Source organism: Trichoderma virens (assembly GCF_000170995.1).
Source record: "Trichoderma virens Gv29-8 chromosome Unknown TRIVIscaffold_73, whole genome shotgun sequence".
Taxonomy (NCBI): domain Eukaryota; kingdom Fungi; phylum Ascomycota; class Sordariomycetes; order Hypocreales; family Hypocreaceae; genus Trichoderma; species Trichoderma virens.
In genome coordinates, this window is record NW_014013676.1 from 16605 (window position 1) to 43416 (window position 26812).

At 45.3% G+C, this 26812-nt stretch overlaps 10 protein-coding genes across 10 annotated transcripts; 4 read left to right on the forward strand and 6 right to left on the reverse strand.

Moving 5' to 3' along the window:
- Positions 1 to 1142: 1142 nt before the first annotated feature.
- TRIVIDRAFT_223150 (uncharacterized protein) lies at positions 1143 to 2805 on the forward strand (the record flags this gene model as incomplete). Its single annotated transcript, XM_014099946.1, has 5 exons — positions 1143 to 1254; positions 1324 to 1395; positions 1451 to 1737; positions 1832 to 2086; positions 2158 to 2805. The coding sequence occupies 5 exons, from the start codon at positions 1143 to 1145 to the stop codon at positions 2803 to 2805; spliced, it is 1374 nt and encodes a 457-aa protein (XP_013955421.1).
- A 358-nt stretch (positions 2806 to 3163) lies between these two features.
- On the reverse strand, positions 3164 to 4256 carry TRIVIDRAFT_59699 (uncharacterized protein; the record flags this gene model as incomplete). The annotated part of the gene is made up of 2 exons (XM_014099947.1): positions 3164 to 3284; positions 3340 to 4256. The coding sequence occupies 2 exons, from the start codon at positions 4254 to 4256 to the stop codon at positions 3164 to 3166; spliced, it is 1038 nt and encodes a 345-aa protein (XP_013955422.1).
- Positions 4257 to 6915: 2659 nt separating this feature from the next.
- On the forward strand, positions 6916 to 7284 carry TRIVIDRAFT_52137 (uncharacterized protein; the record flags this gene model as incomplete). Its single annotated transcript, XM_014099948.1, has 2 exons — positions 6916 to 7025; positions 7086 to 7284. Coding segments are annotated over 2 exons (309 nt in total), but the record flags the coding sequence as incomplete, so codon positions are not given.
- A 2068-nt stretch (positions 7285 to 9352) lies between these two features.
- TRIVIDRAFT_59698 (uncharacterized protein) lies at positions 9353 to 10904 on the forward strand (the record flags this gene model as incomplete). The annotated part of the gene is made up of 7 exons (XM_014099949.1): positions 9353 to 9669; positions 9732 to 9861; positions 9931 to 10005; positions 10066 to 10208; positions 10271 to 10295; positions 10388 to 10816; positions 10872 to 10904. The coding sequence occupies 7 exons, from the start codon at positions 9353 to 9355 to the stop codon at positions 10902 to 10904; spliced, it is 1152 nt and encodes a 383-aa protein (XP_013955424.1).
- Positions 10905 to 11321: 417 nt separating this feature from the next.
- TRIVIDRAFT_93159 (uncharacterized protein) lies at positions 11322 to 11872 on the reverse strand (the record flags this gene model as incomplete). Its single annotated transcript, XM_014099950.1, has 1 exon — positions 11322 to 11872. One exon carries the CDS (start codon positions 11821 to 11823, stop codon positions 11482 to 11484), a length of 342 nt encoding a protein of 113 aa, XP_013955425.1.
- A 1898-nt stretch (positions 11873 to 13770) lies between these two features.
- Positions 13771 to 14832, reverse strand: TRIVIDRAFT_59696 (uncharacterized protein; the record flags this gene model as incomplete). The annotated part of the gene is made up of 1 exon (XM_014099951.1): positions 13771 to 14832. One exon carries the CDS (start codon positions 14830 to 14832, stop codon positions 13771 to 13773), a length of 1062 nt encoding a protein of 353 aa, XP_013955426.1.
- A 2896-nt stretch (positions 14833 to 17728) lies between these two features.
- Positions 17729 to 19039, forward strand: TRIVIDRAFT_152867 (uncharacterized protein; the record flags this gene model as incomplete). Its single annotated transcript, XM_014099952.1, has 5 exons — positions 17729 to 17866; positions 17924 to 18025; positions 18077 to 18373; positions 18482 to 18567; positions 18676 to 19039. 5 exons carry the CDS (start codon positions 17729 to 17731, stop codon positions 19037 to 19039), a joined length of 987 nt encoding a protein of 328 aa, XP_013955427.1.
- A 567-nt stretch (positions 19040 to 19606) lies between these two features.
- On the reverse strand, positions 19607 to 21015 carry TRIVIDRAFT_192258 (uncharacterized protein; the record flags this gene model as incomplete). Its single annotated transcript, XM_014099953.1, has 3 exons — positions 19607 to 20598; positions 20699 to 20832; positions 20903 to 21015. The coding sequence occupies 3 exons, from the start codon at positions 21013 to 21015 to the stop codon at positions 19607 to 19609; spliced, it is 1239 nt and encodes a 412-aa protein (XP_013955428.1).
- Positions 21016 to 21706: 691 nt separating this feature from the next.
- TRIVIDRAFT_152984 (uncharacterized protein) lies at positions 21707 to 23408 on the reverse strand (the record flags this gene model as incomplete). Its single annotated transcript, XM_014099954.1, has 2 exons — positions 21707 to 22128; positions 22196 to 23408. Coding segments are annotated over 2 exons (1635 nt in total), but the record flags the coding sequence as incomplete, so codon positions are not given.
- A 1614-nt stretch (positions 23409 to 25022) lies between these two features.
- On the reverse strand, positions 25023 to 25806 carry TRIVIDRAFT_59693 (uncharacterized protein; the record flags this gene model as incomplete). Its single annotated transcript, XM_014099955.1, has 2 exons — positions 25023 to 25147; positions 25209 to 25806. 2 exons carry the CDS (start codon positions 25804 to 25806, stop codon positions 25023 to 25025), a joined length of 723 nt encoding a protein of 240 aa, XP_013955430.1.
- Positions 25807 to 26812: the final 1006 nt, after the last annotated feature.

Here is a 26812-nt window from a genome sequence, read left to right on the forward strand (position 1 = left end):
TCTATTATCTCTACATTGTAACAAGCAAGTCGTTAAAAGAAGTTTTCTAGCTTCTAATTTTTCAACATGTGAGAAACAAAATGCTATTCTACAGACGAGTACCATATCATACTGTCGATAGGATAACGCCTAGGTTTCTCTATTATTATACTTTTATAGTTGTGCATATATATCTTGGTGATGAATGCATGCGGGATTATAGACATTCTTCATTTTAATCTTACAGAGAGGTGATATATGAACTTCTCTGGTCACAGTATCCAAAACATGGGGACGTAATGTTTCTCTTTTGTTAGCACTTCATTCCGTCTCACACCAGGCGCGATAGGAGAGAGTCTTTCTGTGTAGCACCCAACACCAAGGAATATGGCAATAATCTACTCAATATAAAGCATTGAAACAATAAATAACCCATTTTTAGAGCACTGGCGATTTGGAAATTCTCATCTTTCCAAGACGGATTTTGAAGCTCATGCCTGGCAGCGCTGCCCCACGACCGTCTTGTGGTTCTGGTTCTGGCTTCTTACTCAGGTCAACAAGCTTGTGCAAAAGAGTACCTAGTATCAAGTCACATGATGCGGTGCTGTGTACAGTGCCTGTTCTTAGCACAAAGTTATGCAAACAACTTCAGGCTGTGCTTGAAGATTTTGGCTCTAGTCTCCACTCCCGGCTTAGCCTTCTAATCAATCTGACATCCAAACACGAGACTCATGCATGAGATACCATCGCAATATCCATTGATTCATCGATCTCCCTGTATTCAGTCAAAGTATCTTTCGATCTTGTCCAGCCCAACAGTGTAGCCGATCAATATGGCTACGTTAGTCACCACTGGTCGAACCACTCAGGCCAAAAAGTCCTGTAACAGTTGTCGAAGTATGTGAGATTTTCATTTACCTCTAGCGTCGGTGGAGTTGCGTGATGGGGGTTTTTGACACGACCTCCTGGACTTTGGCGGCGACAACGACGCGAGAGCCATTTTGCTATGTTTGATACATAAAGGCTAACGCTGCTTAGCACTCAAGATCGCATGCGACAAAGCACTGCCTTCTTGTACGGCTTGCAAGACTCGTGGCAAAACTTGCTCAGGTTACAGTGAGAATCTGTCATGGCCACGGAAAGGCGACAAGCGCCGTGCCGCCATGGCAAATGTCCAGAGCCGGGGCAGATATCAAGCCAATCCGGCCATATTCCTTAACACATCCAGCTGGGATGTAAGCCTGTATCGCGAGCACGTCGATACGGGCGCGCATTGTTAGTCTCACTGTGTATTCAGCGTAGCCTATCCCCTGGGACCCCTGTCTGACTGACCTTGGTTTGTAGTGCAGCATATGGGGGCCTGGACGCCTTCCATATCACCAAGTCAGTCTATCTGGTCATCCAAACTTGGATTCTGTAAGTCAGAAACGCAAACATTGCAATTGCGACTCGACATGCTGAGACGGAACAGATGGGCCACAGTTGCCATCGGCTATCCGCCTTGTCACATCAGGCAGTTTTCATGACGACGTCTGCGGACTCTTGTACCGAATGTCGCTTGGTGACAACAGCGTGCCATCTCTCTCTCTTCGCCACTCCATGAATGCAATCTCATTATTGTCTCTACACAAATCGAACGAGGCACTCAAATACAAGATTCTTGCAATTTCGTATCTTAAAGGTGCCCTCACACAGGGCCTCGATAACAAATCTCGGCCCCAAGCTATTGCAACTAGCTTGCTTTTGACGTTATATGAGGTAAGTAAAACAGTTGAAGCTCAATTTGGTTATATATATAATTATATACTATACAAACATATATACATAACATCTAACCCTCATTGGTTCTTAGGTTCTCAGCCATAGTGGCAAGACCAATGATTGGTCAGTTTACTTTGACGGTTGCATGAAGATTGTCAACTCTGGCTTCAATATCCATCGCAAATATGCGGGAGACTGTGCGATCCTCCTAAATTGGGTCCGCTACCATAAAGTGCTATATAAATTTAGCATAAAACATTGGCAACAGCGCACTCCACAAATGGAAGTAATGGCCAAGTCAGACATTCTCGTTTCTGATTCAGCATACGACATAGATATCATAACTGTAAGAACCTCCAATGCCTCACCAGTAAAGATGCCATTATACCACGCTCTTACTGACATGTTGACACTTAGATGCATAACATGCTTGGCTGCTCTCCCGAAGTCTTGGATTTCCTGAGCGAGGCAATGGATCTCGTTAGAAATAGGGACGATCCGAGCTACTTATCAATCAAACGCCTACGGGCTATTAACGAACTTGAATTGCGGCTCAAAAGAATCGACGACTTACGCGACTGTTTTGATGTGGGAGAAGAGGATATTACTATCAGTAAGGTGTCAGAAAGCATGAACGATAGATTGTTCCAGTTTGCTTTGATCATATATGTCGACCGGGTAGTCAAAGGTGCCTTCATGTCCTCATCAACCTCCCAGAACGCTGCCGCTAAGGCGTTTGCCCTTTTGGAGAAGATCCGACTATACGATAGGCCTTTTCCTCTATTCATTCTGTCTATCCAAGCAGAAACTGATGAGCAACGACTGCTGATTCTATCTACAATCCACCGAACAATGGAAGCAAGACCAATGAATAACCTGGGGTCTACGGAGGAAATGATTAAGAAACTTTGGGCTCAGCAGGACTTGCAGGGACCCGAACAAGCGGATGCCCTCTTCCTGCTCAACGCTGTGATCAGCGCCAACAGCATGCCGCCAACCTTCACCTCACCTTTCGTAATCAATGCGATAACGGGCGCCAACGCTGTGCCGTTCTTATCTATTTGACGAGTTGAAGGATTTTTCGTTTATTTATACTGTTTTTGGATCATGCGACAGCGCTGCATATTTCATATAGAATGGGGTTCGGCATAATGAGTGTATATTTTGTAAATAATTGAAACTGTAGCTGTTTGATTGATTTCGATATTTACCTATACTTATAATTTCGGCGGTTCACTGTTTCCGGGCAATGCTTATTTATGTCGTGATACGTAGATTTTAATATGTCCTCCCGAGAATTCAACCCCATTAGTTTCAATGGACCAACCGGGCCACAAAATATACCACGACAAAGCGTTAAAGATTTTTTGTTCTCTTCAATAGTGGTCAAAAACATAAGATATACACGTTGCCCGTGTTGCGGCTACCTGCTTAGGGAACTGACGATATCGGCAACATTTGCAAAAGCGAGCTCGTTCATAGTTTCTCGCCAAACCTTCTCTGCAATCTTTTCGCCTTCAGGCTCGTACACAAGTGGCGCCATTCTAAATTTGACAGCATTAGCAAATTGTAATATAGCTGTTGATTAATGTGACTCACGGCTGGACTTTTCCATCCTCTAGGTACTGGCCGTGCGATTCTGCACCTTGTTTTACAACTGCATCTGTAAATGCGCGTGCTCCAACAGATCCTTGACGCCCAAGAACCCAAAAAAATATGGAAATGAAGATTCGTTGAATTGGGTTGGTTATTTCGCGACTTAAATTGGACTTGCATAAACCGGGGTTGGGGGCGTTAATTATGGCAACGGATGAGGGCACCCGCTTCACCAGTTCAGTTAAGAACAATTGACCTAACAATTTGGATGTGGAATATTGATCTCCACCATCGTAAGATTCGGGTTCGTCCAAGCTAGCGAATAGTGATTCCGAGTTCCTCTTTTTGAACGAGGTCCATGCAGCAGTATCGGATGAAACAAGAGCAAGGTGGCCGGGCTGTCCAGAGACACTCTTCTCCTTCATTATTGGTAGAAGTAGCAAGGTAAAGAGAGCTAATGCAAGATAATTGACTTGAATAGTCTCCTCGTGACCTGTTAGATTATTCGCCTCAAAAGTGTTCTTGAGGAGACCTGCATTATGGATGGCTATATCGAGCCGCTCAAGTGATTTGGCGCGTTCTGCAAATGCCATGATTGAGTCATAGCTGGATAGATCAAGTTTCCATACTTCAATAATGGGAATCCTGCTAGATTTTTGACCCGCTAAGAGCGTCTTCTTCGCCTCTTCACCCTTTGCTTCACTGCGGACAGCAAGGATGAGCCTCTCAAGACCAAGGTCCAGAAGCTGACGACTGCACTCAAATCCAAGACCGGTGTTGGATCCTGTGACAATGGCAGTCTTACCACTCAGATCTGCGTCATTTCGGGTCCATGTTGGAGGGGACCTGAAGAACTGGCGTTGAAAGAACGCAAGCTGCGATGCTCGCCACTTTGGTGTTACATCGAATTGAGGCGTCATTGAGATAGAATCTTTGCGTAGTGGTTATATGTGTGTGCATATATATGATGGCCAATACAATTATGAATGTGAGAGAATGTTTCAATGTTAAATAGATTTCAACTATTCATATCTCTTTCACCCTACCGAAGAGTGAAATTTCCTAATGCTACTTGTCTCACGCTGTCTGGAGGGTGGATCCCGTCTCGCGCTTTCCTGTGTCCTTTCTCCGACAGCCAGGAACTGGCTTTAGCAAATTACGGATTGTAGTAGTATCACACAGATAGATTTAAGCAAAGCTATATGAATCATAGACTAGTTAAGTTTACTAAACCATGCTGTTGTCAGTATGGGAGCAAAAGCGGAAGCGGATTTAGCCACCTTGTTAGTGCCGACCGCGAGTTTTACATGAGTTAGGCGTGTTTTAGACTCCGCAAACGCATAAACGAGCGTCAGACAGGCAATAGGAGATCTGATCTCATTCGATGAGTCGCGGAATTACGGAGCATTGATTAGCTACTTGTTATAAATGTCCTGCGAAAGGGGAGATCTAGAACATCGGCATCTATACATTTTGCGAGATGAGGTGGTATGTGGGGCCAAGGGAATACCGTTGCAGTGAAGCCGGCGTTAACAATACCCATCTCAGACGCGAGGCTTCGGCTTTTAGAGAAGCACACAAAGCGAAGATGTGTGTGATTTGAAGATCTGGCAAAATTTGGCCTCATTAAGCTCATGGCGCAGTCTAGTCCAGGGGTTTTCTTTTTCACGTCTTAATTCTACAAGTTCCAGGATTTAATTCTCAGAGAAATTTGGCTTATACAAAAGTGTGTTTACATCCTCTGCCGAACCCAATCCTATCTCATCATGTATGGTACGGGAATACTACAAAAAGACAGCTATCAAAACCAACTTGTCCATAATTGCTATGATTAAAGTAATTTGTCAATGTACAGCTGGGTAGGTCGTTTTGGGAAAGCCTTCCGGAAGAAACTCCACAGACCACAAGGGTAGACAGGGTGCATTTGCGGAAGCCTGGGATTCGGAAATCCGACAAAGAGCGAACAGGCGCATTGGTCATATTGTCGTAATAAACGAGCCTGATATTGTATTAAGGCGCGGAATTTGAGCTGGTACCTGACATTGATATGCTGCAAAACCCCTACAATTCCCAGGGCGATGGATGACCGGGCAGTGCTTGAAACCATAATTGGGAGACAAATATGAAGAGGCTTGCTGAAGCAAAAGCACAATGCTTGTGTGCATCTCGATTAGAACGACGAGCTCTATTTGCATTTTTTATTCTGTGACTGATTTCTCCTTAAAACTTCTTATTCTTATTGTTGTGCGACACTGCTGATCCTGTTGGTCGGATCATGCCCTTGACGGCAGACCATTCAGAATGCACTCGCTCTCTAGGCGCAACCATTGTCAAGACACAGGCCTGCGTGCTAAACAGGAATTGCTTTCTATTACACCCCTCTATATAATATGACTCTATCTATAGAAACATGTGGCATCCACCCGGGCTATTTCGAATATGTTACTCCGCGCATGATAATGCGAACCCATGAAACCCTACGCACTCGATGACAGCTCCGGCACCACATCGATCTGTCACAGCAACCTTTTTTGACAGCTTTCTTTCGGACCCCTCACTGAACCCACGTGTCAAAAATTGGGGAATTCCTCAACTCAAGGACTCGTCCGCGGCGCATGTGCAAATCCTAGATCAGTTAACTACTTGTTCAGCCCAACTCAGCCATCAAACTCAAACCCCAGCTTATCAGCTCATCAGCCACAGCCCATATTCGCCACGTTGAGATGGGATCCAATCAGTGAAGCTTCATGGCAGCAGCTGAAGCCACATTTTACCAGCAGCCTGATCTGCCGACGTCACATTTCGAGAGCTGACTGGTTGTCTGAGGTTGCTCACGATGAGAATGGAATCCTTTCAAATAACCGCCTTTACGCCCCCAAGAAAATACATTTACGCTAGATGCAATCTTAATTGAATGAAGCTTTTCTACCTGATCTTAGGGGGAAGTAGAGAGCAGTCAGACTGGTTCATGCTTAGTGAAATACCTATACTCTTAGAGTCTATTGGAGTCTGGGTCAACGCCACCATCAGGATTCGTGGCGGCGCCTCTGCAATTACGAACCAGTCCTCTGGTACGCGATATATGGGGGTTCAATAAAGCATTTCCCCTCATAAACGTGGCTATGGCCAAGGCATCCCGTGATATTAAAGCTCATGTTCCGGCATTGTCATTGTCATTTCCTTCACCTTTGAGACAGAACCAGCTTCTTCAAGATAGAGCTCCAAATCTACAGTGCGGCGACCTTGGTGCATATACGAAATGAGCGACGACGAGATGACAATTCGTTCGAGGATAATAGGATCATCATCCCTGATTAGGCGAAATTCTACCAGTGATACACCCCCGGCAAATACCAGCCATGACTACATCCCTATTATTGTCATGACCGTCATTGTAGTGGCGATTATTCTGATACTCCTTATACTTGCGTACGTATCAAGACCCCCCATATTCTATTCTTCATTGCTGCTTGAAATGCGCAAGTAGCTAATACCTCTCATAGGCAATACACAAGGGTGCTCGATCGGAAAAAGCCAACCACCGGGCTTGACGACCCAGAAAGTGCGCAGAATGCCGGTAAAATTGAGAAACTGAACCAAAAGGCTCCAAATCAATCCTTCAAAAGCTGGAGAGAGAAGAGCGAGGACATCAGCAGTTCCGTCAAGCAAGGCACAACTTTTGTCGTGTGGTGAGTCACCTCTAGCCTGCTGTGTTCCAAAATGACTACCAAGTCACTAATGCATGGTAGTGCCATATGTCTTGAAACCCTACAGGAGGACGATACAATTCGCCTGCTATCATGCGCGCATATTTTTCATTCTCTGTGTTTGGCAAAATGGTTTTTGAAGAGACATGATACATGTCCACTTTGTAAGGCCTGTTTTATGTCTTCGTCGGAGAAATCTCCAAAGCCTTTGCAGATTCCAGAAAGAACACATACCCGATGAGCACATCTTACCACCATATAATTATTACCCACGGAGCACATTGACTAGAAAATACGTTATACCCTTTGCTTTTCCACTGCAACAATTACCAGCAAAAATAATGTCATGATTATACTTCATGGAGAGACATCTGTTGAGGGCCGGCATGTGAAATAAGATAGAGAGCCATGCCGCTATTACCTTACAGCATCTTGAAGATCTTAAGATGGCCATGAGCCAGGCGCAACTAAAGTGCCGTTGGCTCATCTACAGATTGAACAGGACGAACAATATTGCTGAAAACTCAAATGCCAAACAATAGAAATGATCGGCCTCAAGTGGATAAGAATATGAGAGGCTTATTCGCAGAGAGATTGGAGGCCAACCTGCCAGAAGATGCCTAAATAGGAAAGCATGTAGCCTTCATTGACTGAAAGCATTAGGTGAACCCCATGGGGTAAAGGAATTGCGTTATTAGTAGGCACTTGTTAACCTGGAAACTGGCCTTCGTAGTGGCAACCCATGAGGCTTCAACTGATGTGAAAGGGTATTGAAGAAAATGGCAATCATTTATCTCAGGAGAGGAAAAATATACCTTCAAATTACAAGGCATTTGAGGAAGGCTTGGGTCATAGTTACTATTAGGTGAATTGTGGCCAAGTGATTTTATGTAGTATACGCTATTCTAGGCAATGCCGATGTTGTATTTAACCAAGATCCCTCATTGTCTTGTGGTCCAACCACTGCTCATTTCCAGTGTCCAGCGCAAAGACGAAAGGGCCGAGAAGTAACACAGCGCGAAAAATTTCAAGGCTTGAATTGGATGTGACTCTATGAGGTTTGCCAAGATTATTTGTGTAAGCAGAATAATATGCATCTAGGAGGCAGAAGGAGGAATGATAATTCTCCTGCGTATCTGTTTCGTGATATGAGGATTTGGACAGACTTTACGTACAACATAAGCACAGAATATTAAAGTGGAAAATAGCGTTATGCATGGATTCGATGTAACAATGGATTAATTAACCTTGAGTGCCTTAGACTAAGGTCAAGGGATTTCGCTCTTGGCTCTCACCCCTGCTCTTATCAATACGGGCTCGGGTCATTAATGTCTCCGTGCCCAGAGATTATTTCATAGATGTCTCAATATACGATGTGGCCAAGTCAAACCGCCGGCCGTTGCTGATTCAGACAGAGATAGGACATTACAGAGTAAGAGTTACCTCAAAGTTGCCCAGACCAACATATGGTTCTGGGATGTAGGGAAAAAAGCTCAAAAATACGCTTAATGAAGCTGAAACATGGCACTACTATTGCGTGCTAGATTCCTAGCCAAGTAAGCTTAATCCCTAACCTTGTCCTAGACCTTGCACCACGGTTCCATTTCTAGAAAGAGATATATGTTTTAGCTAAATAGTGACACCTCGAGGCCTCTTTTAATCTCCGTGCTTCAGAGTTGGAGCGCAACATTCCGCATTCCGTGAGTAGAGGTGGACTAGGTGAGCTTGCCTGATTAGAACCCTCAGCACTGAGGTTACATTTTTTCCGAGCTTCCCTTCCGGGAAAAGGACTTGATGATTGCACGTACTGTTACTAACAATTGTTGGCGAGCTGCTAAGTTTCATGATCATCCTGTTCCATTATGCTTAATATGGTATGGCATTTGCCGTGAGTAATGGATATGTTCTACCCCGACTTTTCTCCTCATTTGTACTCTCGTGGCAAGATTGGGCGAATTGCGAGGCTAGTGGCCGATGTTAAAATCTTTGTCGACGGACACCCATGGCTGCAGGTACAACAAAAAGACCACCCCCTGCAAGTAACAATCTTGGCACTGCTGTCGTAATATGCCTGTATGAAATCCCGCTTTTGGTTTCCACGTCTGAGACGACCAACGTGAGTATGAACCTGAGATCCTTGCAGCCGGAGTTTTTGTACCTTGCGTCAGTCTTTTGTATATGTGATTCATAGCAACTCAATCCTATTGGATGAAGAGCCTTCTATATAAAGGCGAGTGACACCTACTATACCCGCAGGCAGGCTCAAATTTCTCTATCCCCCTGTCTCTGATTGACAAAATTTTCTCATCATGCGATCTTACCTATTTACTGCCCTTCTTGCCTCAGGCGGTTTCGCCGCTCGTGAATTTTTAAATGAGCCTGACACTGGTATTGACGATGTTCTCAAAGATCTCCCAAAGGGAACTCTGCCAAATTTATCGGACATCATTGGCCTCCCCGATTTTGACTGGGCAGCTCGCCATTATCTCCCAACGAAGAACTACACTTACTACCGGAATGGAGCTGCCGGAGAATGGTCATACCGTAACAACCTCGAGGTATTCCACAGATATAGACTAAGGCCTCGGGTAATGGTTGATATCACGAAAATTGAGAGCACGCTACCGTTAGTCAAATAGAAGAAGGGAAAAAAGAAGGCAAGCTTTATTTCTGACTATTATTGTTTAGGACAACTATCTTGGGTCACAACTTCTCTGCGCCAATTTTCATTAGCCCGTGTGCCCGAGGTGCATATGGCCATCAAGAGGGAGAACTCAACCTATTGAAGGGTGCAGCGGCTGGCAACATTTTATACATGGTATTTGAACCATTGACGACTCACGCAATCAACCCCTCATAATAAATTTAAATCTGACTTGTTTCATAGCCGGCATTGTTAGCATCATATACGATTGAAGAGATTGCTGCTGCCAAGGCCGAGGGCCAGGTCGTTTTTCAGCAGGTAAATATCCATCAAACTCAGATTCACAGTGGAAAAAATTGCTGACGCTGCAGAATTTAGCTCTACCTTTCCTCGAATGATACTGAGACCCAGGATCTTCTAGACCGCTCCAAGGCCGCTGGTGCAAACGCCATTGTATTTACCGTCGACTCTGCGGCAGATGGGAACAGACACCGAGCTGCCCGCTATGGCGTCGGATCTGCGTGGGTCGAACCGATATCGCACTGTTCCTAGATTGTTGCATATTGCTGACAATGGATTGTAGTGATTCTGAATATACTTACATCACCGTAAGTCTACCGGTGGATATTTTCTAACGCTTCATACCAATGGTTGGTCTGAATCGTGTCAATCTTCTGTTGCTAACTCACAATTCTTGTAGTGGGATTATTACAAGAAGGTCTCCACCATGACTGATCTCCCAGTCATTCTCAAAGGAATCATGACTGTCGATGATGCTAAGCTTGCAGTTAAGAACAAAGTTCCAGCTATCATTCTCTCCAATCACGGCGGCAGGCAGCTCGATGGGAGCCCTTCGTCTCTCGAGGTGGCTATTGAGATACACGAAAAAGCTCCTGAGGTCTTCAAGCAAATCGAAGTCTATGCGGACGGTGGTGTTCGATACGGTGCTGATGTGCTCAAGCTGCTGTCGCTAGGTGTCAAAGCTGTTGGTCTCGGTCGTCCATTCATGTTTGCCAACGTCTTTGGTACTAAAGGTATCGAAAAAGCCATCCAAATTATTAAACACGAGATTGCTATTGATGCTGCGAATCTCGGTGTTGGCAATCTCGACAAGATTGACCCCAGCTATGTGAGAATATTCTACCTGCTTCTGTAACCGAGGGCAATGCTGACTGCTATCATAGGTCCAGTGGACTCCCAACAACTGGATGGGATAAATTTTGGTACTGGTTAGGTTATAGAGTATAGATTTTACAGATATCAAATTACTATACATAATACTACAGGTGAGATGGATTCGACATCTCATGTGGACAATGGAATAGAGAATTTTAATGACTCTACAATAGTTCATATTTACCCGTTGGCACTGATATTGTTTGTCCTAGTAAAAAGAAGTATATATTACAAGCAAACTAGCAATCTCCTTAGATAGCTAACATACTGTGATTTATTTGCATTTGTTTGTATGAATGCTTGCATTAATTGCTGGAGGGGTGGACCAAATATCCAGTTGGCTCTAAGAGAATATTATATAAGCGAAGAGTGCCAGGTTCATGATGGCTGGTATGATTCAAGTCATTGGTTTGGTTGAGTGTCACTGAGTCATGTGCTTGCCCCTATTTATAGTAATTGCACGACAGAGATATAATAGTCAAATAACTGTCCAAATAATTCTAAAGAATATACGGACAATATCCTGGTTCTACCTCTTGACCCCTTTCACCTCCATTGTTGACGAATGTTGATGTCCTTCACACTATTTCCAACAGTCCATTAAAGCTTTGCTAATCTTCATCCGCATCGAGCAGTTCCAGAGCCGCAGTCGCTTCCCACACCATAGTCGCAGCAGGCCCCAGAGGGCGAGCATTCATAAACGTGATTGTTGACTCGCTTAGCGGTGATGATGTAGCCGTCGCCGTTGGACCAAACACAATTGCCGCAGTACTGGCCTTGCTTAAGGGGGTGCAGAGTGCTGCATTTGCAACCAGTGTTTTTACAGGCCCGTTTATCCAAGGAGAGAAGAGATCGTTCTTCGACCTGAGCTACGGCTTCCACACGGGCCTCGATGTCGACGCCAGCAACCGCTGCAGAGGCCAACGGAGCAATAAGAGCGGCAAGGAGAATGAAACGCATATTGGTAGTGTTGGTAGCTTTGTTTTGTGATTGAAATTGTATAATATTGGATCTTTGACCAGGGACGACTGTGGTAGACTGTTGATGCCGATGGTCCGAACGGCTTCTCGGCGACAGCTTTATATATTCCAACACGCCGCAATGGCTGCCAATTCAAGTTAAATATATTATTTACCATTACCATAAGCCCCGGGGAAGAATGACTCCGATGAGCCGTTGATATGTCCAATCATCAAGGCTGGTATTCATCTGGCCCTGGGGAAGTTCATTTGAGCATCATAGTTGAAGTAAGACGCTGTTTTGAACAAGGATGGTAAGAAGCGGCTGTGAGACTTCACTAGTAGGTTGTTTCACTCCTAAGATGTTTGGCGCATACTGTATAGTACTTGAGTACTACATACCCCGCTTGCTTGAGGTTACATTGCATCAAACAACTGTACTCGTAGGAGGCGAAACGAGGAAAAGTCTCAATTCGAATATTTCATTGGCTGTATCACCAGTAAGCAATGCTTTCTATTCCTCCATGCCAACTTTTTACATAATGTGGCTAGCAGCAGAGCTGATCTAGCCCGTCGGCAAAAGATCGAAAAGTGCTCTATCACAGCACAGCACACGGCCTCCTAAACGTCTCATCATTGGTTCAGAATACAATATGTGATCTCATTGCTCCACAGTGAATGAAACCGTACAATATTATTGATTATCATACAGACGGAGAAGTTTTCCCCGGTCCATGTGATTATGGATGCAAAGGCCTCGAAAAAATTGTGCACGCATAACTCGTATTATTTGCGGTATCGTGGGTTGAGAGATGAACCAATGCTTTCCATAATCAGAATAATCAGGGGTGAGAACTTAGGATTCATCAGTGCTTTTGAGCTAGGAGTGTTTATCTATTAGAACAACTAGTATTTGTTAAGCCAACAGGCAAGATAATAGCACCGGGCTCCCTTCACAGGCCTTGTATTTTTACCTCACAAATTTGGAAAAATTCTAGCTATGGTGTTGTCACTGATGAATATTTACTCTTAGTCTATCCATTGTGCTTATTGCGCCTGTTGATTTCCTGTGAGTGTTCATTGAATCTTGAAATCCGAAAGTACGAAAGGCGACAACAGAGAGGGCTAAGTATTTGTGAAGAATCTTATGAATGGTCATCAAGTCAGCATGAATTGAAAAATTGATGGGTTGCAACTTTCAGCGTGATTCTTCAACATATCTACTTATCACAGCCATAGGATACAGATATTAGATTCATAGGTCGGCTGATGTATTTGGAATGTCATAGAAGAGCATTTATTACATGGCATCCAGTACTGTTGGATATGCAGTTTGGTAAGTCCAGTAGAAATCGCGAAGTTGGGAATATATATGCTGCTAGGGTAGACCGAACGTATGAGAATGCTGGTTACGCCGAGAGACCTTTGGAAATTGCTTGCAGTAAACTGAGATGTCTGATGATGTCGGGCAGGTTAAAACCATGCTCTAATTTCGACTTCCGTACCATTAACTTGGATATTAAGTTCATTTTCCTCGATGTTAAAGTACCTATGGCATAATATTAGGCAGATTTAATTATTGCATTGGCAGACATAGAGGCTATATTGATGATTATGATTGGAAGATCAATAGAATTATACCAGTTATGTTAATAAACAGCTATTGCGTTGTAAAATATAGTATGACTTTTTTTAATTGCGTTATTGTAGCCAATGGTGATAAGGTATATGCATATATAATACCTAATGCCTAATTTTTCAAGCTCTGTAAATAGACTTGCCGTTCTCAGTTATGTTCAATATAGGTTGATCTATGTCCGCCGTAATCGAAATAATAATATTGGTCCGAAAAGAGATCCCAAAACTTGGGGTATCGTATTATAATGAGGCATTTCCCTAGTGACTTGAATCCTTTGCCCACAAGTTATTCTCATGAGGGCTCTACTTCTCACAGAGATTCCACAAGTTCAATTGCCTTGTGGTCAACAATTGCTGAGCCGTATCTTTCACTCATAGCGTGGACACGCTCTTTAGTCTGCAGTTTGTAGGGGGTAAGCATCCATCCAATGCCAGATAGGAGAGATTTGCGGTACTCGATCAGCACATCGTCAAGCTGGAGAGTTGGTCCTCCGAATTTAGCGAGAGCATCGAGGTAGTGTTGCAAGATGGACATTTCATGTTCCTTGCGGTCCGCTACAGTTAAGGCTCCCACAACAAAGTAGGCAAAGTCGTGGAAGGCTGATCCCACGTGGACGAGTTGCCAGTCTAGGAATCGTGGTTGGCCGTTAATGAAATATGTATTACCAGCATGCGGATCGCCATGGAGGAGACATGAAAATCGTGGGTCGCGGGACTTGAGGTGCTTTTTCATGGCGGCTGTGATACGCTCCTCATTCCAATCTGAGGGGAAGTGAGGTCGTGACTCGCCAACAACCAAACCTTGCCACCAGCTGCATAGGCTCAATATGGTGCTATCATAATGCTCCGGGTCAGTGAGCCAAGAGGGAAGATCATCACTCTTTGCTCCCCAAGTTCCGGCATGTAAGCCGGCGAGCTGCTCGACGCCAGCTTTTACCTGGTCTACTGACCACGTCTCTGTTGGTTCTCCAAAAGTGCCACCCTGCTGGATTAGGTCGTCCAAGATGACAATTCCTTGCTCGCTGTTAGACCCAGACCACCAGCACTTTAGCATATCCACGTGACTGAGTCTTGGAGCGACCCAGCTAAAGAATCCAACCTCTCGCGTGTAAATCCGAATCATGATATCTGGATATTGGGCGACGACGGCCTGGTTGAAACCCCCTTTCAGACAGATGTAGGTGGGCTTTGCGGCCACACTAGCCGCCGCCTCATCATCGTATGTAATGGTGACGAATAGCTTGCTAGCAGTTGCGAGAAGAATCCGGTTGGTGAATATAAAAGACCTGACTTTTTGCCCCAGCACACTGGAGAGCCACTCTGAGGAGATCTCCTCCGGGGCCAAAGGAAGCTTTTGTTCGGTCTCTGGCATGATAAAATTTGCCTTTCTTTAAGTAACTTTGAAGGGAATGATGACTGCACAAAGTCGAGTTTACCAAGGACGTTGGCTAGCTTTTAATCCCCAGTAAGCCAAGGCCCAGACCGTCCAAAAGACAAAGAGTCCATTCAGGGGCTCAGAAGCCGAGTGGATAGGCCATTCAATGTGCTTGCAGGTAGGGAGTAGTTCGCGATAAATTTCGCTCAACAATATACTCCGTACCTGTAAAGAAACAAGACGGCAGTCGTATACCAGGGGCTAGCGATACACGTACTTCCTATTCCGACTTTCACCGCTGCTTTGTACCAGCCCATTAATCTAGCATGCTTTTTTGCCCATTCGGAATCAGAATGAGCGCCAGATATGCATGGATGCCCCTGCTACTGCTGCATAGTACGGAGTACGGAGTAGTACGGTAGTAGTAAATTACAAGGGCTTGTCGGATATTGACAATCTGTCATGCCCACAAGTCTAAATTTAACAGGGGTGAACCAATGACAATCGACCAAAAGGGACAAAGTACGAAGCGAAAAACACGCAATGACAGAAGGGGATTACACATTGACACATTGATTGCTAAGATTGAGGCTATGGGCATACATAGTCTTATATAATGTAAGACAAAAATTTTTTGGCAAAAGCTACTCCAATGCTCTATACCATATAAGTTTCAATGTACTCTCCCAGACAGATTGCAGACTGATGGTGTTGGCATGGAGATGGACAATGCGGCCGCAAGTGTTCTCTGAGCCCCTGATCGTCTGAAAAAATACTAGTAGTAGCATTGCTTGACAAACAGTATGACATGTAAGGCCTCGCCAATGCCACCGACTGCCGTTCATGAAATGAGTCGACCCGCTACGTCCACATTTATCCGTCTTTAGACCTAGCTGACATGCAGAAATGGCTTCATCTTGTCTAAATTCAAACAACCTAAAGCAAGGGATGGGAGTTCGGTAGTCAGACTGGGAAGTCCGCGTACAACTTTAATGCTCATTCGAGTGCCACGGATTTCGCAGCATGAATATCTGCTCCGATACCTGCTCCGATATGATCCAGCCTGGTGCAGTTTTAATATAATAAATAACAATATGCGTCAATCTATTATACGCACAAAATACGGCGCTAATACTGCCGTTAATCCGTAATTGCGATATACACTTATGGTGCAGAGGATCCAATCTGGTACGGCGTTAATACTGTACATGCGAGAGGTTTGTTATGGGGCTGGAGTTGGCACCATGACTAACACAAGGGATGCTCAGGCTGTTTTGAGCTTCCACGAAAGGACCGAACAGGCTTCATCTCGAATTTCATGTCAAAAACTGAATAGGAGGCCCGCGGGGCGAAAGATATCACGTCCCATCATGCCAATATGAAGTAGCATCCCAAAGCACGCAGCTGCTTTCTTCTGGAAGTCGAATCACGCACTATGAATCCTAACTTTGCTGTAGTTGCTTGTAAAGGAGACTCGAGGATCGCCATTGAGCAAATCAAGGCCACTTCTAGCTCCGTATTACGCGGTATCAGAGTAGTATACAAGTATGAGAAGCAGGGAGGGCCGTGACCCCAAAAAAGAGGTACAAGTGACGCTACAAACGTTCTGTTTTTAGTAATTTTCCCGATTGATTGACACGTAGCGAGAATCTAGCGCGGCACTAGCCCTCCGGCATCGCCTTTCTCTCCCCGGACGGGCCGCAGAAATCTCGCGTGATCCATTACTATCTCTGCGTTCTGAATTCTTACGAGCAATTGGGAGGCATTGGATCAATCAGTTCAACCACCTACGAGAATCAACAATGTGAACTCTACAAGGCAGCTTTGCTTTTGGATTGAATACCCGAGTATTCCAATTACTGATTACTCAGACCCTAGGAAACATTGCATTTAGTCAGACATGAGCTGACCCTTGCTTTCATGCCTTGCTTTTGCCAGTAATTCTCGTACACAAAGAGCTTCCATGTGGGAATACCTTGCTCGGCCTTAACACGAAGAACAGAGTGAATCGCCGTGGCGGAGAGGATCAAAGAATTCTACTGTATGTAATACTCGTAAGTTGCCAATGGCCTGTATATGCCAGGGTTCTTATATGGATCTGGAACAATGCGGAAGAGAAATTGTTCCAGACTCCGCCTCTTTCTAAAGGCACATACGACGGCCGCCTAAGTCCGCCAGTGGGCAGATGATATCCCGCCGTCAGCAAATACAACAAGCTAAATGGCATAGTATGTAGGGAGCTTAGCTGTAGAAATTCGCTACCGCGGGAGCTAATGTATATCCCCGAGAGTGCAAAGTGCGAGGCACATCATTTCCTTTTACAGCTAACAGACGCCCAACAGACAAAACGTTTGACCCAGCTGCGCCCAGGAAAGAGGGTCCAAAGAGTCATTTGAATGGGCCAGGACCGAGTTTACTGACTAAAGACAGGCGCTACATCACTCCCCCGCAAATATTAGCTTGACACGCATGTACCATCCCTGTCGGTTCACGACGACGCCTACCTCAGCTCTCCCTTGTCATCTGCTGACATGGATAGAGAATGGGTCGTTTTCAACCCACTCTGCATTCCTACTATAAACAGTAGTCCGTATCGATCTATGCCTGCAGAAAGAATGAGTTGAACTCGGTACCCCTGAGATACACCGTTGAAACAACGGCAAAATTTTCTAGGGAACAAGGAGTTGTAGTAAATTGGCTCAACGCAAATCCTTAGCATTAAGTAATCGAATGGTTATGAAGTACGTATTAGATGGTTGTAGTCCCTATACCCTGAAAAGGCAAGCAAAGAAGGAAGCTTCGATAAACAGCCTGATGCTTCTGGATACCTTTTCCCTCCTTTACACGTACCCGCTTCACGTCCAACAACCAGGCATGAGAATAAAGTGCCACGATGAGCCCAAGGGATAGTTTCTGGTCCGTCATGGTGGCGTTTGTCGTCATCAACAGTGTTACCGTTGGGTTGAGACTATGGCTCCGAATCTCAAGTGGGAGTTTTGGATATGATGACTGGGCTACATGTGTTGCATTTGTGAGAAACGGGCTTTACCAACCTTCCGTCCCGGTATACTAATTCATTTCTATGCAGGGCGTATTTGTCGTCTTCTGTGCCTTTGAGTTCCGGGCCCTTGGCTATGGATATGGCTCAACGGAGATGCTGCCTGGATATAACCCGATACTAGCAGCTGAGGTTGGTTGTCTCATTGGGCTGAAGATTGATTGTGATGTTAATGCTTGACAGTTCTTCGTCATCGCGCAGCTGTTATATCTCATCGCGCAGCTAGCTGCAAAGATCAGTGTGGCGTTGGTCCTCTACCGCATCGCCACAATGGCGCCTCTGATACGAAAGACACTCATTGCTTCCATGGCAATCTTGTCCATTGTATCTGTGGTTGCAATCTTCATCTTCGGTTTCCAATGCCGTCCTCTTTCAGTCGCTTGGGGGGTTGGCACCGGCACATGCCTACCAGGATCGACTATCGCCAATGTAGCGTATGCTGTCTCGGCAGCAGATATTCTCTTTAGCTGGTTATACGGAGTAAGTGATCTTGTCTCGAAAATCATGCGAATATTCACAAAGTCGAACTCTCTCCACAGTTTGCAAACAATAACAACTCCTCCATGACTGACCCATTGAAATAAATAGCTGCTACCAATTTACCTGCTCTGGAGTGTCCAGATCAGCATGCGAACAAAAATTGTAGTGTCAATTCTACTTGGTTTCGGCGCGGTGTAAGTGGAAGCAATCCTATTTGAGACATCTTTGGCACTAATAAGAGATGATTTAGGAGCTGCATTGCCACCATTTTGCGACTCAACTATGCTGTTATGGTGGCTCAGCTACCATCTACCGCCGCAGCACAGGCTGTCGACTTGCTCCTCACGGCAACTATCTAGTATGTCGAACCTACTACGAAAAACAACTGAAGAGCTAACCAGCATGTCTAGTTCCGCAACTGAAGTCGGCCTGGCAATCTTCTGCGCTTCGCTTGCAGCACTGAAACCACTACTGAAGTTCATCCCTTGGATCCCTGGGTCTTCCAAAGGCACGTCCAAGTTCGAAAGCGGTATCGAGCCACGAGGCCCAAGCATTCGCCTTCAAGATCGACAGGTGGATACGGGGAGCGAGGAGAGCATTCTCCCAAATGCACAACACCACATCCAAAAGACAACACATTATGAAGTCAGCTACGAGGCGCACTAGAAACTCTTGAGAATATCTAATATTGTCAAGCGTATTATATACTATTACCTCTCAAGAACATCTTCCATTTTATTTATCCATCATAGACCTATAGCTACCTGGTGTAGTTACCATTATTCCTCAGTAGTAGTAATATTCATCTCTCTTTGCATTATTCGGTAGTTTAGTTATCAATATCCAATTTATTAGCTTGAGGTTAGTACTGTTCACATTTGTGCCGGTTAGCTGCACTAACTTCATTTATTTTTGATATGGTTTTATGGGTGATATACCATTATGTCCCATTTTATTCAATTTCTTTTTGTACTAATATCCTGCACACATTGTCGCATACCGGTATTGTGCTCAACCACTAGCACGTATTTGCATTGGCCCTTAAGGAAATAATGCGTGTTGCAATGACTATCTGTTGCAAAGCACAGTCAAAGGAAAGAGTGATTTGAGCGGTGGTGGATCTTATTTCTCCCTGAATAATGCTCTTGTATTATAGAGATTTAACAACCCCCAAGGTTTACCAAAGTATATGCCGGGTCGTAAGAATTGACTGATGTTGGCTTTGAAAGTTTTTTATGAAACCTGCCGCTCGTGAGATGGTCGCACGCCAAAGCCAGATTTTGCATAAACCATATCGATAGCCTTCATCTGTGCTATACTTTCGTCCGCTGAAACCCATATCCCATTTCCACTGCGCCCTTTGATTCGTTGGACGAATTCTTCCAGCTGATAGCGGTAAGACTTCCAGTACGTCTCACCAGGTTGTTCCATGCCGATCTCGCGGAATGAATGAGCGGATTTCGAAATCTTTTCAGTCCATTTTTTAATGGGCTGTTGGTCATCTCTGTTGCGTACTTCAAATGTATCTTCCGTATCGATGCGGTTATATATGGTGGCAAACATGTGCCCGTAAAACACGACCTTTCGCGTCCGTATTTTCACTTGGTTGGGTTCGATAGAGTCGTCTGGAACTTCTGTTGGTCGGTGCAAAACTTCGAGATTCGGGAGCCTGAACTTCAGCCATGGCACATCGTACGTTCCTCGTATCTCTCCAATTGCACCACCGGGAAATTGAAGCTTGGCTGTGTATTCTGCATCGCAAAGTTCACTTGCCGGCGGCACTGTTGGCTTCACGGTACACTCAACGCAAGATTCAGGTTCTGCTGCGAAGATTGCTCGCAGCGCTGATATTCCATAGGATCCTAAATCCATGATTGCTCCGCCAGCTAAGTCATAGTTATATCGTATGTCAGTCGGTTTGATGATGCCTGTAGGGACCAATACAGTATGGCTAGCATAAACGACGTCGGTTTGGTTGATTTGAGACATGAAGTATTGCCATGTTGGGTGAAAATTGTAATGCACAGCGTCGAGCAAGACGGGCGCTCCAGGTTTGCTCAAAAGAGGCGAATGAAAGAGTAGCTCTGCTTCTGTTGCGTTGGATACAGAAGGCTTTTCTAACAGTACGTGTTTGCCTTTTTCCAGGGCAGCTAGTGCCCATTGAAAGTGAAGGCCATTTGGTAGAGCAATATAAACAACATCGATGGATGCATCATTAATCAAGGCTAAATTTCCCAGGTTAGTTCAAACGCTTGCATATTTGTTTCTGGTAGGCAGTTTGCATGATGAATTGACGAAACTCAGCAGCGCGAGGAAAGAACATGCCATCATAAGAGTCTAGTACCACTGGGATACCATGTTTATCTGCGTATGCTTTTGCTTTTGCTTTATCTCGTGCGGCTACCGCTTGAATCACAACTTCGGGGTGGCTACGGGCTGGGATAAAAAGGGCATCTGGGCTAAAAGGTCAATGTGATAACGTTAGATGAGTATCACTGTACATTTGAGCAACGCCCATTGGATGCTCACCCAATGTTGGCGGCGCCCAGTATCCCAAATCGAATGGGATCGGATGACTTGGGGACAATTGGCGGATTAGATGCCTTGTAATTTCTGTGAAGGAAAGTGAATAAGCCTGCCATGTTGCACAAAGTTGTGCGCTTCGTGGATATTTGAACTAAGTCTGAAGGCTTTTGCTGAAGGGAGGTTGAGGAACTCGTTGACACGTGTTTCTCTATGTGTAGGAGTAAACGAATTGACGGCGGAGTTTTTCTGGGCTCCCGCTATCTTGATAATTTGTCTGACTTCTCACTCAGCGCTGTTCCCAAATTTGATGCTTTGAGCGAGGCAAACCCGTCGACGGGCATTAGTTTGGTGGCGGATGTTATTGAGCTCCACTAGTTTGTGGACAATGATGTTTGTAAAGAATCAGAGAAATAGAAGTAAGAGTAAATTGTTGTAAAAGATCTGCCCATTGATATAGAATATCGTACGGTAAGCACTAAAAAACGCCATAACACGAATTCTGTGCAACTCCGAGGTTTAAACACGTCTCTCCACACGATTACATATGCAGCAATATTAATCTGGTGCCCAACTTGTTGTAGTGGCCTGGCCACTCGCTTCTGTTGATGTCCAACGAACTTGGGTGTTATTAAGTAGGTCCGTGAAGAACAGTTGAAACCCCTCGCACCATCATCAGCCTGGAACCATTAAGCATTAACACTTTATTGAGCAGCATATAAAAGCACGAAAACCAATGATAATTGAACAGTATTCAAATGTAAAAATACAAGTTATCCCTATAACCAATGCATGCTCCAATTCCAAAATCTACCCAAGCCGCACTTTGTGCCACATTCGCAAACATTCCTGCAAGTCCATTGCCAAAGTCCCCTCCAACGCATCAGACGTGTCTTTGATCAAAGCAATCAATAAAGTTGCTTCAGCAAATGTCGATTGATTCTCTTGGATGTTCTGATAGTCGGACTTTCTCATGCCTCCCATATCCGCCCACGCCTTCCAAGCGTCCAACATCTTGCAAATAGTAGAGGTGAATTCTCCATCGCGAACCATGCGATGCAACATGAGGCCAACAATTTCTTTAATGGACAGGGATTCGTTCCAAATATTGCGAGCTTTTAACCAAGTTAAGCAATAATCAGCAACGAGCTTTGTATCCCATTTAGGACTTTGCAGAGCTTCCATGGCCCGCTGGTCACGGCGATGTTGCTCCGTCCTCATTTTGTCTCGCACTGCATCGCGAAAACTGATTAGCATAATGATAGGCAAGATTTATCCAAAAATCTGGAAGCAACTCACAGTCCTGCATCCGCTGCTCCGACTCTCTGCGCATTCTGTCCTTGACTGCTTGTTCACGCTGAGCTGGGGCCATTCTAGATTCCGCCTCCATCGCGTGGCGCTGCTCTCTGGTTCTCTGGGTGAACTGATCAAGAGAAGCGCCGTAGTCATTGTGCTTTGTAGCCCACTCGGGTGTCTCCGACTCATCCACCATGCCGAGCAACACCAAGACGCCACATGGCACCGTCTCTTTTCTGGAAAATGACAAGATATCATCCGGGATTTTGTAGTTCCAGAGGATTGTCTGGCTGGAGGTACCATACGCTGTAGCGGCGCTCGCAAACCATACACCATTCGACTTTCGGGACTGTATGCGGAGATGTTCGATGTAGAGGGTCTCCGGCGTAATATTGCTGTTGAGGTCTCCCTGGACCAATGCTGTGACAAGCCCAGATAGGGATATCTCGCAAGTGATATCGTTTTTTACGTTTGCATGAACTTGTTGCTCAATGGAGCTGGTGTCGTCGTGACTTGGTGCTTCGCTGGCGCTCCCGCTGTGAACCTGATCCTCATCTGCTTCATGTACCTTTTTCTCGCCCTTTTTCTCACTCTTCTTCTCACTAAAAAGAGCTGGTTCACTTGATTTGCCGGCTGGTGATGGTAATCGAACCCAGTACGGTGGGAGATGGGCGTGATCTCGAGTGATCCAAGAGCTAGACCAGGCCACAGCAAGAGACAGATGTCCATCCGAGTCGTCCAATGGGGCAATGGTAAGAGCCTTTTCTCTGCCGTCGGGCGACATCATCAAAGAGCAGCCCACAGGCGCCCACAGTCCCGTTGATCTCAACAGTTTCCAGCCATGAGGATCTGGGACAGCACCGAGATCTAGAAGATAGGAAACTAGTTCGGTAAACGCGACCTCGACCTGAGGTTGGCGCACCTGATCGGCATACTCGACGCGCTGAGTCTTCATACCGATTGCATTCGTTTTCCAATTGAACGTTGTCCAGCTGCCACCGGGAATTGAGCTGGGATGGCGCGACAGCGTCCAGTACTCGGATCTGTTCTGGAATCTATCTAAGGGCATGACGGCATACCGCGGCAATTCAATCTCGATGACGCGATTCACGACATCACTACGTGTCAGCGCGGTGAGGCGACTTCGCCGGAGCATGCGCTTTATGCGGGAGAGAGAGGCGAGGGTTGCGAATGTGTTGTAGAGGATAGGGAGAACTGTGGACTTGGTCAGTGGCTTTCACCTAGAATCATGATTTTTGTATCGCATTACCTCCCAGCACCGCCAACGGCACACCAATGTAGGTGATGATGTCCGTCGCTGACTTGCCATTGTCGGCCATTGTGATCTGAAGCCTGGCACTGCAATGAGCAAGGAGATCCAGACGCTCAACTTTTGACGACAGGAGAATAAGTTGAGATTCAAAGAGATGAGGCGCAGCGAATAGCTGCCTGTTAGCCTCAGCTGCTCATCTTGTTTAGTGTTAGCGCTGTGACTGGGCATCTCAGCTGAAGTCAGCCGCGCCAGATCTTGCAACACAAAATCTCGCCATTTATTGACCTGCTAAAGGGAAACTTGGATGCAAATCATTCTAGAGAAGATACCTAGTACTAATATCCTCGGGTAAGATGAAGGCGTATTGTTCAGCCATCTTGTCGCATTCAGTGCTATGGAAAGATGGATGCAGTGTGAGACTAGAGCCCTGGTTGAGTCTTCTTCTGCCGGGTACCTGACGCTATCTCGGTTAGATGCTCCATATTATCAGCCTCCAGCCCGGCTCAGGCTCCCATCGAATCGGCCAGGGCTTCCCACCCACTAAATATGACTCCTTAACGCTAGAACATTGCGGAGTAGACAAAGAACGTTCATAAAGCACCTTCTACGCAGACAGTACCATTGGCGGTGACATTATTAAATTGTATCAATTGCCATATAAACACAGAATTGCGATTCGTATTTTTATTGTCCTGAGGTTACATATATAGAGATGTTTTTTGTACTTTTGTTGTGTTGCCTCGATGACACAAAACGCGCTTAGGAGGAGCTTCTGCATTGCCATGAGACTGAACTAAAATACCGAACGGATAATTTTTATTACTTTGCGTCTGTCCATCGACAGCTTTTCCTTATCCACGCCTTTCGATCATCAAAAGAAACAAGTACGTTACAAGTTAGCCTCTTTCTCCTCCAAAGCCGTCAGCGCCCGGCCTCCCTCTTCATTGGAAAGTTGAAATCGTATTTGAGACGGACACAATCTTGGTAGCAATGAACGATACCTGGTCTAAATATTTCTCTTCAATCATCTGTCATGCAATAGATAGAAATGACTCTGGAGGCATTCCATCTCGAGAAAGATACGTGTGCATCTCTTTGGCGCCGCGATTGCGATAATCGCCTCAATCGAAGGCAATTGAAGTGCGACACACGCGAGCTAAAGTTAGTGCCAACGACAAGCCGGCTATGCCACCCCGATAAAGAGAGTATCGTAGATAGCAGGGGCTTTGCAGGATAGCATGCTGTCAGGTAGATAGCCGAAAGTTAATGGAGACTGCTAGTTATCTCAAGGAAGTACAAGACCGATAGTGAAGGCGAGGGGGAAGATTGAGATCATGACCTGGAACAAAAACGCGAATAGGCAGAGAAGCAATCAAATCGGGGGCTGAGGAAAAGAGGGGGGGAGGATTCAATACAGGGAATCGAAGTGAAATGAGTGAAAACAGAAAGCAGACAGAGTCGATGTTGGCTGATTGGAGCTTCAAAAAAAAAAAAAAAGTAATGATCTATACTCTCGTTAAACTACCTCTATCTATCCATCCATGCCTATCATTAAATTCAAAGGCTGTTGTAAACTTCCAAGGCAGCCTTAGCCGTCGAGGCAGCACTCGCGGGGTTGGTACCGGTTACCACGCGACCATCAACGATGTGCAAATCACCCCAGACATCATCGGGACGTGTGTCTGTCGTTAAAATTCTTGTGTTAGGGCCTTTTAATAATCTCATAGAGGGGAATATACTCACACGTAGCCCCTAGAGCAGCAGCGTGCTCCTCCACGAGAGGCTTGCCCCAGGATTTGATCTCGGACATGATGTTCAGGACATCTTCTCCCTCATTGGTGAATCCGGTAATGGTTCTGCCAGAAATAATCGACTTTCCAGTGGTCTTATCCTTAATATTGGCGAAAATGGCGGGGCCGTGGCAAACTGCAGACACAACACCACCGTTTGCCCAGACTTCCTCGGCGATTTTTTGCAGGCCAGTAGCAGTTGGGTAGTCAATGAGGGCAGCATGGCCAGCCGAGGCGAAGAAGATTCCATAGTTGTTACCATCAAGCCCGGCTGGCGTCGGCATGTTGTCGAGTTTCTTCCGAAATTCGCTTTGAAGATCCTCGTACATCTCCTTGTCGGAGCCCTTTAGGAAGTCGGGTTGGAGTGAGAGCCAATCTGGTGTATATTTTCCAGTCTCTGAGACCAAGTCAACTTCAAAGCCGGCATCACGGAATACGCGAAATGGGTGAAGAGCCTCCGAAATGAAGACGCCGGTTGTCTCTTTGCCATTGAAGAGGTCAGCCTTGGCCGAAGTGACGGTAATGACAGCGCGCTTTGGAAGAGGAGCCATTTTCTTTTGGTATATAAATTTAGTTGTTTATCGAAGATGATGTGAGAGGTGATCTGTTAGGAATCCGCGGTTTAGTTGCTGAGCTCGGGAGAGTGCCTTTGTTGATTGACTGGTTTGGGTGATGAAACTGATTCTTTTGCTCTCTTGTCACGCCGGTCATTCTGATCTTTATATACTAATACAGAGGGATTATTTACTTCTGGATTTCTTCAAAATACGTCATGGTTGCTACATCCCACGTTCTGAGCCACGTCTTGGTCAATAGCCTCAGTTACACCAGCCAGTGGTGGCTACACCTGTAGTTTGTCGGGCAACGGAAGACTTTGACTGCCATCCACTTAGCTTGAGCTAAATTGAGTGGGGGCTGAAGCGGTTGACACCACTTTATCCAGCAGCTTCCGAAAGAGCTTTCACTCTTTTTGGAGCTCAGTGGATGCCATTTGAAGTAATAGCCCGCGGAAATGGATATGAAAAAGTTGGCTATTGTGATGAAGAGCTTAGTTTGGGCTAATTTGGTAACCTAGTGGATGCTAGGCGGCATCAGCCGCACCACCAGAAACGGAAACAATGCGAAAGCTTAGCTCGCTTGGTTCGCCTGTTTGTTTATCAGTACCTATAGTATTTATGCCGCTTGAGCACATGTGAACTCATAGCTATTAACTAGGCTGACTAAAGTGGACAGAGCTTCGTCTAGAGTATCATTGAGGCTTTCTCGTGAATTACAAGAAGAAAGTAGACATCTATGATCTTTTATTCTATATCTAATATTTCGATCAATATTCACACAGTAGATGACACGCAATCTCAAAATATACTTTGAGGGAGAGGATATATACGCCAAGTCAATACAGGTCGGGCGAGCAGATAAATATTGCATTGGTGATGATGCTCCAGTGTTGCGGGGCATGTCATGTTCAGAAACACAGACTCGATTGGCTGCATTTCAGGTAGACTATTTTTGACAAATATTGAAAACGAGATATCAATTACTTGGCATTCGTTCTTA